Raw genomic sequence first — 12,152 nt, forward strand, 5'->3', positions numbered from 1 at the left:
TCCAAGGCTCAGTTTTTCAAACTGCTTTTAAAGTACAAGGGATGATTGTGTCTGCACGTGCATGTGCACATGTGTGCCAGAGCTGCTTTACATTCTAGATTAAAAGTTTCTAAGAAAAGATTTTTGTGTGAATAGAAAATGTGTTGACCATAAGTTTGAAAATGGCTGATACAACATAGATCTCGTCTTTGCTTTCGTGCTTAACAGCTTTCAGTGGCTCTCATAGGACAATGTTCAAGCTTGTTAGTATAGTGTATCCTAATTATCTGTACCATCTTTTAAAAGTCAGTAAAGCAGGGCCTGTAAAGCCAGTAAGTATTTGCATTTGTTTCTTTCGTTATTTCTTTTGGTTCTCTTAGTGGGTATCTCCCATTACCACCTAGGCTATAAATACTCTAGACTGAGATCTTTTATATAACCCTATAATGGACACTTGAAATGGGCCCTGGTGCCATTTTTAGTTTTGCTATTGGTGTCACAGCAGAAAACATGAGTATGTCGTTTATGCAGGCTGAGTTCTGAGGAATTATCAGTATTTGTGTCTGAGGAAAGCTGCGAACTAAAAAGTTCTGAAGGAAACAAGCCAGAAAGGAATGAGTGCAGCATCCACTGGCTGGTCTGGTCCCATGGTAGGAGCAAGCCCTGGATTGGGTGATTTAAACACAAGACAGCTCCTTTCTCATTTCATTTTCTCCATCTTAAAGCACTGTCTCTTAATTCCTCAATCCTCAGCAAAGAAACAGAGAGCCAGGACTTCAGTGGGTCTATAAAGGAAACCAACAGCACCTGTTACCAGCCCCTCACTCCTCAATCTTAATAATTTCAAACCATGATTGACCAAATAACCCTGACTATGGCTAAGAGCTTTTCCCACCCACCTATGCCAGCTAAAAGAAAAATCTCTTAGCCACACTGCCCCAGACTTCTGTGACAAACGTAACCCATACCAGTAAGTGGGCTGATGTTAAAACCTACCAGGGAATTCCCACAAATAATAGTAAATGAAGATGGAATTCCACAGTTAATGTGGAAACATGTGGAATCATACATTCTTCTCAGGACAAATCCCCCAATGTAAGTTAGAATAAATCTAGATGAATCTAAGCGGTAAACATGAAAACAAGCTGAGAATCACATACTCTGTTCAAATGTAACTTCCCAGTATAGGTGTATGATTCCAAGGCCTAACACACCTTCATTTGTTCAGATTCACAGTGTTCTTTTCCATCTGGGTGAGCGGAGCTCATCCCTCTAAGTCCAAACAAACAGATTGCAAGATCACATAAAGTGAACGAATACTGTATTTGATTACTAGGCTATGGTATCTGAAGGCAATATGTTCCTTTAGTTACTCAGAGGAGAATCCTGAGTCTGTAAGGTAAGTGGCAAGTAATACCTACCTTGAAGAGCAGCTTAGAGGATTGGTGGTAATTTTATTTAAAAACACAAAGAACAAGGCCCAGCATGTACAATATTCACATCATCGTCACTATATTTATTATCACTTCCCTGGCTACTTGGAGGGCTCCTCTCCACTCTTTTTCCCAAGGGCAACTGGCTTATGTGGTCCTTAAGGCACTTCCTACCTACAATAAAGATGGACAGAATTTGTCGAGCAGAGAGCCTTTATTTTACATACCATTTTCAAAGAGGACATTGTGTAAGCAGCCAACAATTTCTAAGAATGTGACAGCAAAGGTAACTGGCTCAAGTCCCTCTGTGTACACCATGTACATTTCAAGTCTGAGCACCTGTGTGTCTGGTTTAAGTGAAGGTAAGGCAGTATAGATTGTGCAAACAAATTGTGTTCTGTGATCAGGAATGGCTACTACATGCATCACGCAAAATCCACAACCTGAAATGTTTGGATCTGCAACCAAAGTTTCCTCAAGCAAAGATGGGTGTGAACAATGATGAACACATATAGAGCAAGCTGGGCAGAGATAATGGATAATGCCGTGGGGCAGTGAGGTTCGCACACTGATCAAGAGCCCCAAGCAGGAGGAGCCGTCCCAGTGGCAGAGCAGGCTAGGAGGGTGAGCAGCAGCCATCTCCAGCCACCTCGAGTTCCTGCCTTCACTCTAAGTTGAGCAGTTCCACGTCAAAGATGAGGGTGGCATTGGGAGGGATGACACCAGGGTGGCCCGTGGCTCCATATGCCACATCAGGGGTGCAGGTCAGCTTCGCCCTCTGCCCCAAGCTCATCTAGCAGGGATGGGGGCAGATGGGGAGAGGAGAAAGAGGGACCCAGCTTGATTTAAAAGAAAAAAGTAAGATAACTATGCCATTTTCCCAAATTATCAATTCTGAAGATCTGACATGAATTTTATGTCGTACATTAAAGTGATGGCTAAGAGCTGTGACAAATGCAGATTCTACCTCAGACTAGTGAAGACTGTGGGACAATAAGTTCCACAAAGTAGTCTCAAATTCATTCATCCAACAAACATTGCCTGTTATTCAAGTATACAGCCCAAACACTTCTATTCATAGCTTCCAAAAAAATTTAGAGAGTGTATAAAGAGCACATGTATATGTATCCACTCAAGTAGGGAGCTGGTCATTAAAGAGGCTTAGAGATCAGAGACCACAGCAAGATGGGGAGGGCTAACACCCACTCTGGTGGAGCATCATATGACTTCATAGACCAAGGAAGAAGAGCTTGAGCCAGGGCTCACAGCAGTTGCAAAGAATCCACCTGGCATTAGTGGGACAATTGGTGAAATCTGCATCAACTGATTTCTAAATTTCGAATGACCAACTCAAAAATTGGAATGGATAGGTTCATAGTATTGTATCAGTGTTAATGTCCTGGTTTTGATCATTGTACTATGGTTATGTAGAATGTTTACATTTGGGGAAGCTGAGTAAAGAGTATATGGGAACTCTACTATTTCTGCCATATCTTTGCAAGTCTGAAATTGTTGGGGATTTTTTAAACTTTTTTAAAAAACACCTTGGCAACCACCTGCCCAATCTCTTCTGCTGCCTCAGTCCCAGACAGCTGGCAGCTCACAGGCCTCCTCAGCTAGTTCTGAGCAAGCCTGGGGGGATGTGCTCGGTATGAGAGCCCCTGGTGACATAAAGAAGCCATGCTGGCAAAAAAAGAAGCATGGACACAAAGCCAGGACTGAAACTAGATGGCATTGCCATGCCCTGGCAATGGAGTCAAAGCAGGAGTGGTCTGTGGTAGGGTGAGGGTGGAGGGCAGTGCTGAGCCAGACCCCCACCTGCTCCAAAACCCCTTAAGGAGCAACCTCATCCTACCTGGGCTGCGCCCTCTTCAAAACCCTTGATGACTTCCTGTTTGCCAATTCTGAACTTGAAAGGTTTGTTTCTGTCTCTGGATGAATCAAATTTCTTCCCATTTTGGAGCATTCCTGTGAAAGCAAGAATAGGGTGGAAAAGAGCTGTGGTCATGGGTTAGCTCCCAACTCAGGTTTAACATTCTAAAATGGAATTCCTATTCTGCACAAACCTGCTCTTTTTCAAGTCCTCTCCATCCATCCTGCTGTCCAAGCAAGAACCCTGGACACTTCCCCCTGCTTAGCTCCACACACAGCCTCTCACCAAGTCCTACATCTACATATGTCCTACATATGTCTCGAATCCACCTACTTTCTCCATTTCTGTTACCACAACCCATGGCCTTACCAAGTCACCGTCATGTCTCACCTATGTACAGAACAACCTCTAACTGGTCTTTTTGCTCCATCCTACTCCACTCCATTCTCCACACTATGCCAAGAATGATTTTCATTTTAAAACACACATCTGGTCATTTTAGTCCCTTGCTTAAAACACTTCAATAGTTCCCTGTGGCAGAATCCAAATGCCTAACTGCGTCCAGGCACTTCAAGCTCTGGCTATTGCACACCTGGTGACCCTCTGTGCTCTTCCCTTCTTTTCCTCCTCCAACTTTTCCCATTCAGGTCACACCTTTCTCGAATACCTCTCCACTTTACAACTGTTTTTGTGCCACTTCCTCAGCCTGAGATGTCTTCCCAGGCATTTCTGCCTCAGGTTGAGTCCTCACCTGATTTCCCCCCAACATGTAAAATCCAAGGCCACACCATCCTCTGTGGCAGTGAACAGCATAAAGTGACCCAGCCAGTCAGTGGTGGCCTCCAAACCCCATACAAACAGGGCTGCTGGAATCCAGGACATCCTGGGTGCTGTCTCCAGAAGTTTGGAGCATCTCTCAGCCTCTGACTCGTGATCCCCGATGTGCACACGATGTCTCAATCCAGCTGCCTAAGGCCCAAGAGCTGCTTTCTACTTCCAATTCTTGGTGAATGACTTGAAGATCAGGTTTTCTCTAAATGATGCTATTCCACAGCTTCCTCCTACAGCCCACGAACCGCAATAAGAGGGGATTTGGGACCAGAGGAAGACCTGGTTTGTAAGTTCAGAAACTGGGTTCTGATTTTACCACTAACTCACTGTGTGAAGTTAGGCAAATCACTTCCTTTCTCATGGCTTCAAATTTGCCATGTTTAACATGGGAGGTCTGGGCCAGCTTAGCACTGAGCTCTGTGACTGCACTTCTGAATTCCTACAACTTAAATGCATACAAGGGACAGTCTTACCTCCCTGCTTCTGGGCAGAATAAATTGGGTTCTTGCCCTGGGTACCAAACCAGGCAAAGGAGAAAACCCTGTGTTTTCACAGATGGATTCTAAGGAGATCAAATACAAACTCGTGAATACACACAGACTGCTCACTCAGATACACAGAGATACTCATGCATGCTCACATGTATTTATGCCCACACACAAGAAAAACCCTGGTGGCCAAACAGATTCTAAGAAAATATTCAGATGAACAGATCTACATACATTCACACAGACACATTTTTGGACAAATATCCATGTAGATATGCATACGCACACACACACTCCATTTAAAGACTTCCTCATTCCCCAATTTCTTCAGGTTTTAAAAGACTTAATCTACTTCAGACCATGTACAGTTATCTCAGCTACAAAATCAGCCAAAACTGTGCAGTCCAGAAACAGACCCATGTACGTATGGTTACCTGATTTGAAAAAGCTGTCACTGCCTTGCATTGGGAAAGGATGATTTTTTTGATTAATGATGCTTAATCAACTATATATTCATATGGGGGGAAAATAAACTTTGACCCCTATTTCACCCACACACAAAAATCAATTCTAGATGAATCATAGGCTTAAATATGAAAGATAGAATGATAAAGCTTCTATAAGAATTCCCAATAGGATAATATCTTCATGACCTAGGGATAGACAAAGATTCTGAATACAAAAAGTACTAACCCTAAAAGAAAAGATCAATATGTAAGACCCTATAAAAATTAAGAACTTCTGTTCAAAAAATGCCATTAATAGAGTAAAAAAGGCAAGCCATAGCTTGGGAGATGTTTGGAATAGGGTCTAATCAACCAAAGACTCATATCCAGAGTACATAAAGAATTCCTATAAATCAATAAGAAAAAGGAAAACTCATTTTTTAATTGGACAAAATTTGAGTGGACTGAAGAGGACATCCAAATGGCCAGTAAGCACAGGAAAAGGTGCTCAACTTCATTAGTCATCAGGGCAATGCCAGTCAAAACCACAATGAGATACCCCCAGGCACTCACCAGAGAAGGCCAAAACAAAGACAAAAACTTGACTAAGTGCTGACGAGGATGTAGAACTGGAGCTCTCATACATTGGTGCTGACAGTGCAAAAGGGCATAACTACTTTGGGAAGCTGTTTGGCAGTATCTGCTAAATCTGAGCATAGGCATAACCTTGTGCCCCTGTAATACCACTCCTGCATATATACCCAACCAAAATGTGTACATTCGTGCACCAACAGACATTCACAAGATTGTTCAAAGCAACACTATTCATAATAACCAAAAACTAAGAACAACCCAAATGTCCATCAACCATAGGATAAACCAGTATATTCAGACAATGACCTCTACAGAAATAAAAAGGAACAAACTTCTCTGGACGGATCTCACAGACGTAATTTTGAGTGAAATAAGCAAATAAAAGAGTACACGCTATGATTCCATTTATATGATGTTCAAAACCAATCCACGGGGACAAAAGTCAGAGGGCTGGTTACCTTTAGGGAGGTATAATGACTGGCAGGAGGCACGAGGCACACTCCTGGGCTTTGTGGAAATGCATATGTTGATCTGGGTAATGGTTACATGAGTGTGATCGCTTTGAAAAATTTCATTGACCCGTACACCTTAGATTTATGTTCTCTACTGTATTTATGTTTACTAAAAAATTTACCAAAAAATCCCATACAGTCTCCTGCTGCGTTTGATGAGACAATCCCTCTCCCCAAACCAGAGAATCTCATGGCTGGCATCAGTGCTTAATGCATGTTGCCTGCTCTCTGTATGTATTGTAAGAAGTCTTTTCAAAAGGATGTTGTGGTTTCAGTAACTTAATAAGTACTGGTCTGTCTGCAACATGTAGAACAGATAAATCAATTACACAGGTCAGAGGCCCCAGAGGACTCATGGTAATTAGGCCACATCACCAGGAGATAAAACGCAGCTCCAGTCCACTGACGTCAGCGAACAGCCACATAGCTGTTGAGAAATACCCACACCGTCTGCCTAGAATTAACCTGGCACTTCACACTGGCCCAGAGAACTGCTAAAAATGGCCCCATCTGAATATGTCCTAGGAATTAAGCTGGCCTTGCTGTCTGTTAAGTGGCTGTCACCAAGTTTGCCACATTGGGAAGCAGGTCACAAGGCAGAGCACTCCCCCCACTTAGAACAAACACCTGCTCGTGATCTTCCTGCCAGCAGTCCTCAGGACCTTCATCTAGAATGTTCCTCAGCCCACCTGGCCTTCCCATACAGACCATCCAAGAGAGGTCGCAGAGATGTGGGGCTCCCCTCTGGCTCCCATAGCACCTTGAGCCAAGCACGGCCATCACCACACCCCTCACACCACATCAGAGCCTCTGGATGATTTGGCTGTTCTCGCCCAACCCCACAGCCCCAAAGAAGGCAGGAATCCTTCCTTTTCATCTTTGTGCCCCCAGTGCCCAGCACAGCATCTTGCACACAGCAGTTGCTCACCCACAGTAGGATGAACTGAATAGCTTATTTTTGAAAAAAGAAGGGAATTCTGAGAAAGCCAACCTCCTCTTCTCTAATAATACTGTAGAACAAAAAGGGAGTCTGCTCACAGCCTTAAGAAGAGATTTCCAAACATAAGAAAGGCCAGGCTCCACCCTACCAAAAACAGAAGAAAGGGGAAAGGAGGTATTTGGCTCAATTAGAGGCTGGCGCCTCAGACGGTTCTTGCTGGTGTAAGTGGGGAGCGGTTAACTTTGCACACTCTCTTTCTCATTCCTGTAAGGTTGGCTGGGAGAAGTGGGGGATAGTTGGTCAGAGGAAAACGTGGCTGCCTTGGGCTTTGGGCCTGATCCAGTGGAGCAGGTACCACTGGAGAGGGTATCAGAGGAGGGGCCTGCCTTGGGACGGCAGGTCTGGATGAGGGCTGAGGGAGCCAGCCTACCTGTGTAGTGCACCACACACGTCTGCCCCTTCTTGGGGAATGTCCTTCCTGCAAGGAGACAAGAGGGCAGGTGAATGAATAGGGCATGAGAAAAAGTCACCTGGGACATTCAGGTGTGACTGTGACCTGGAGATGTGGTCTGCACTCCACTCTATACCATGGAGAGGCCCATGGCTAGTTCTGACTCTGTGCCTTATATGAGCCAGATTAGTCACTGCACCTCTCTGGCCTTGGTGAGATTCCCTTGGGTTCCTCAACTCTATTCTCTCCTGGTTCTTCTGGTTCTTTTTTTTTTTTTTTTCTTTGATTGCCCTTTTTTACTTTCCTTCATCCATTCTACAAACATTTACTGACTTTACAGCCTACTATGTGTCAGGCCTGGGCTAGATTCCAGAAACACAGAGCAATCTATGAATTGATGAGGTTAGGGAAACAGACATAAATACTAGATTATAATGCAGGGTGATGACTGCAATTAAGGATGAATAAACCCAATCATTCATAAATATTTACTGAATATCTACTATGTGCGAGACCTGGGCCTGATTTCAGGGATATAGCAGGATACCACACAGACAATACTCTTACCCCTTTGGAGTTTACATTCTAATGGAGGGAGGCAAACAATCCTCAAATAAACAAGAAAATCATAGATTGTGATAAGTTCTCTAAAGAAAATAAACACAATGATAAATTAAAGAGACATACAGTGGGACAGGCCACTTGAGAAAGAGTCGTCCAGGGTGGCCTCTCAGAGAGGTGACATTTGAACGGAAACTTGAAGGATGAGCAAAATGCTGGGAAAAGCACTGCAGGAAAGGGAGCGGCAAGTGCACAGGCCCTGAGATGGGAAAGGGTGGGTGTATTTGCTAAATGTAAGGGTGGCTAGGTGACTGGAAAGACAGGAGGCAAGTGGGAAAGAATCACTGTATCATGCTGGGCCTTGAAGAACTGGATTTAATTCTGTGTGCAATAGGAAGCCACTGGAGGGTTTTAAGCAAGAGAATGACATAATCTGAATTAAGATTTTATAAAATCACTCCAGCTGCTGTGGGTAGGATGGACAGTTAGGCGCCTGTTGCAATAATCTAGACAGGAAATCAATGATGGCTTGAATTACCATGGTGGCAGCCGAGAAGAGAGCAAAATAGACAAGATATATTTTGGAAGCAGAGCTGACAGGGTTTGCTAATGGAGTGGAGATGGGGTCCAGGATGAGGGAAAAGGAGAAATCAAGCACAATGCTTGGGCTTTCAGTTTGGGTGACTGGAGGATGGTAGAGCTAATTCCTAAGATGGGGCAGACTGGGAGGAACAGATTGGTGCAGGTGGCAATCCTGAGATGCCTACTAGACATCTGAGTTTATATTGCAAGTAGGCAGATGCAGTGTCTGCACAGGAGATATAAATTTGGGTGGAATTTAAAGCCATGGGGCTGTATAACAGAGCCTTGGGACAGCTAACACCAGAGCCAACGTTTAGGGGACTCTGGGAGTCTGAGGGAGGGAACAACTAACCGACTGTGGGTGTCAGGGAAAGCGTCAGAGAGGGAATGATAGTTACACTGGGTCTGAAAAGATGAGTAGTTTGCCAGAAGAAGTAAAGGGAGAAAATCTGGGAAATGTGGACAACATGTTCAGAGGCCTAGACTGGCACAAAAGCAGGAACTTCATCTGTTTCACTGCTGTAACCCTGGGCCCTAGCACATAGCACATGTTCAATATAACATTTACTGACTAACTGGCATGTTTTGCAGGCAGATTGCTATAACTGGAAAAAAAGTTGGTAGTGGGTGTAAGGACTGGTCGAAAGAGATGACATTCCTTTGTGGAAGGTAAGAATACGCTAGATCACCATCAGCCTGGAGAAGGAGATGGAAAATTCATTAAAACATTTTACAGGGGAAGGGTGTTGGGGCAAGAACAGATGAAAGGCATGGAGGTGAGAATGGAGGTGGGAAGACCAGTTTAGAGGCTGAGCAGAAATCCAGGTGAGAGATGATGGTGGCCTGAACCAGAGCAGGGGCTGAGGGGCTGGAGCCTAGAAATATTCATCAGGAGGACTTCACAGGACATGGTGTGGGGTTCCTCCAGACAGGCGTCCCCAGCTCACCTCAGCATACTTGTTGAAATATTAACTTGCACATTTATCTCCTGGGGAACAGGACAGTAGCTTGACCCTTTTATGCTTCCTTCTCTCAAGGGTTTAGACTGGGCTAAAAGCAGAAAGGCAAGTTCCTTCAAGCTTTCCCTAAAAACCTAATGTCCCTGAAGAGAAAATGCCCCTTGTCCTTGGCCAGGGAGAGAAAGTAAGGAGAGAAAACTGTAAAGGATTCCTCGAGCCAGAGAAGGGAGAAGAAGCCTTCAGCCTCCTAGCAGAACCCTGTGGCAGTGCTGTGTCGGGTGACAAGGGGAGATGCATCCTGGGCCCCAGCCCGCGGGTACCAGCAAGCGCAAAGAAGCCTATCCCTGAAGGTGATAAGAGGTGACCTACGGCTGTGTTGTCTGTACTGCGTTTCAACAAAGAGGGTGGCCTATAACCAAGAGGCCCTCCGATCTCCTTGGGAAGGTGGGGGCAGTCAGTAATGTCTGACATGGTTTGCCTGTCAAATCCTACAGAAATGGGGGGTACCAGTCTGAATTAAAGAAATAGAGAAATGGCTATGCCTTGCACACCATGGTCTAATTATACAAGGGATGTCTGGGAAAGTGAGTGGTGCCAGTTCCTGAGGCGAGGTGCAGGGAATACAGACGGTGCTTGGCAGTGGGGAAGACAAGGAGCATGCGTTCTGTTTTGGACTTGCTGAGTTTGAGGGATCAGCGGGACATCCAGGTAGAGGTCAAGCAGCAGCTAGATAAATGGACCACCGTGAACTCAGGTCGGAGGGCTGGCTGGGCTGGGAGGCTTAAGTTTGGAGGCCATCGGTTTGCAGACGATAATGAAAGCCGTGGGAGCCTGCAGGATGGCTGGAGAGAATGAGAGGGGCGGGGAAGAAAAAGCGAGATGCAGAGGCAGCGGCGGGAGCGCTTCTCCCCAGACTGGCGGGTCCCCGCGGCGTCTACCGCCCAGCCCGCAGAGGACCACCTGCGGGAGGCGCCGCGCGGGGTGTGTTAGAAGGGGGTTGCCCCGAGTAGGACAGACCCTAAAGCAAGACGTTTCCCGTTTCTAGAGCTCACCCGGCAGGGCAGGGAAAGCGGAGCTAAAACCTGGCCCTGAGAAAGCAGCAGTGGCGGATAACCGAGCGATTCCAGGCACGGCAGCGGCTGCCCGAGGCCCCCGGGGCGGTGTCCAGCCGCAGACCCCACTTCCCGGCCGCCGCCTTCGTTCCCCTAGGTGAGCGGGCGCGGAAGGGGAGGGCAGAGGAGCGTCTGCCAGACCCTAGACGCTCTGTCTGGGTCTCCTCCCGCCGCCCCCATCCTAGGCCCGCCCCCACCTTCGGCACCCTCCGAGCCACCTCGGTCCCAGTCAGACCCCCACCCGCCCGGCTCCGCCCCGGGACCCTTCCTCCTCCCCCAGCTCCGCCGCCCGGTACCGTCTCCCGGGGAGATGGTCTCGATCTCCACGCCCATCTCAGTCCCACTGGCCCCGCCTCCGAGGGTCCCCGCTGCTGCCCCGACCCCGGCTCGGCTCCGACCCTGGCCCCGCAGGCGCTCCGGCTCGCCTCCCCGCCGCCACTGCAGAGCCGGAGGAGGTGCGGCGGGAGTCGGGACCTGCGCGGGGAGGGGCCACGCGGGAGGGGGCGACGGGGCGGCGCGGCGCGGAAAGGTGGGGTCGACAGGGGCGGGGCCCAGGGGAGCGACCCAGACACGGCTGCTCCGGAGCTTGGCGGGGTTAATAAGGATCGTTAACCCGCAAACTGGGAAGATGGTGAAGGAGGCACGAAGACACTTGAGCATCCACCCACCTACCTATCCATCCATCCCTCCCTCCCTCCCTCCATCCATCCATCCGTCAGTTCATCCCTTCAGCACATACTTATCTAGCACCTACTCTGTGCTAAGCTTTGGGGAGTCAACCCAGTCCCGCAGACTAGGGGAAGGCCGGCAACTAAACCGACAATTTAATTAGATGCACTTACTGCCGTGGTGTTCATAACGTTATGGATGTACCAAAGAGGCACGTACCCTGGCTCAGCTGCCCGATCTGTAGCTGGTAGTATTGGAGGAGCAGGAAACCAGTCATTGCTGACCCTCCCCCAGCCACCCTAAATCCCTCTTCACCATCCTGGGTGGTTCTGCCCCACGCAGAGATGGATTCCCTGTGCAAAGAACTGCGCCCTAGGAGCACCAATTAAGACAGAATCACTGTCCCCCAAAAACTAAATCTGTGACAGTGTGATTCGTTCTGTCAGATGAATGAAAGAGTTCAACCCTGAGCTCCTCTTCACCTCCCTTCACCATGCCAGACTCTTCGCCTCCACCCAAAAGAGATCCAGGAATCTGGATAGATACCTTTGGAGGATGTAACATTTACTTGAAGAATGAATGGTACTTAAGTTTAAGCGCTCTCTCTCTCTCTCTCTCTGTCTCTCTCTGTCTCTGTCTCTCTCTGCATTGTTCCAAAAATTGATGTGAAGCTACAAGTGACGCTGGAAGATAGGCAGTCCAGAGCCGGCCCTAGAGGTGTT

General features: G+C 47.1%; 1 protein-coding gene across 4 annotated transcripts; it reads right to left on the reverse strand.

The window, feature by feature from the left end:
- Nucleotides 1–1,592: 1,592 nt before the first annotated feature.
- Nucleotides 1,593–11,237, reverse strand: FKBP1B (FKBP prolyl isomerase 1B). Of its 4 annotated transcripts, none has more exons than XM_036881877.2 (4): nt 11,058–11,237; nt 7,527–7,574; nt 3,268–3,380; nt 1,593–2,205 (listed from the first exon to the last, which is right to left on the reverse strand). In XM_036881877.2, the coding sequence occupies exons 1-4, from the start codon at nt 11,092–11,094 to the stop codon at nt 2,077–2,079; spliced, it is 327 nt and encodes a 108-aa protein (XP_036737772.1). In that variant the 5' UTR covers nt 11,095–11,237; the 3' UTR covers nt 1,593–2,076. The 4 variants fall into 4 exon arrangements, with proteins under 4 accessions (XP_036737772.1, XP_036737774.1, XP_057353396.1 ...); XM_036881878.2 differs by having other exon boundaries at nt 2,123–2,251; XM_036881879.2 differs by lacking the exon at nt 7,527–7,574.
- Between the last annotated feature and the right edge of the window lie 915 nt (nt 11,238–12,152).

Source organism: Manis pentadactyla, chromosome 2 (assembly GCF_030020395.1).
Source record: "Manis pentadactyla isolate mManPen7 chromosome 2, mManPen7.hap1, whole genome shotgun sequence".
Classification (NCBI taxonomy): domain Eukaryota; kingdom Metazoa; phylum Chordata; class Mammalia; order Pholidota; family Manidae; genus Manis; species Manis pentadactyla.

Coding starts and splice junctions, on each gene's coding strand:
- FKBP1B (XM_036881877.2), bottom strand. CDS start 11,094: ATGGGCGTGGAGATCGAGACCATCTCCCCGGGAGACG. Junction 7,575..11,057: donor GACCATCTCCCCGGGAGACG/GTACCGGGCGGC, acceptor GTCTCCTTGCAG/GAAGGACATTCCCCAAGAAG. Junction 2,206..3,267: donor TTGAAGAGGGCGCAGCCCAG/GTAGGATGAGGT, acceptor CATCCCTGCTAG/ATGAGCTTGGGGCAGAGGGC.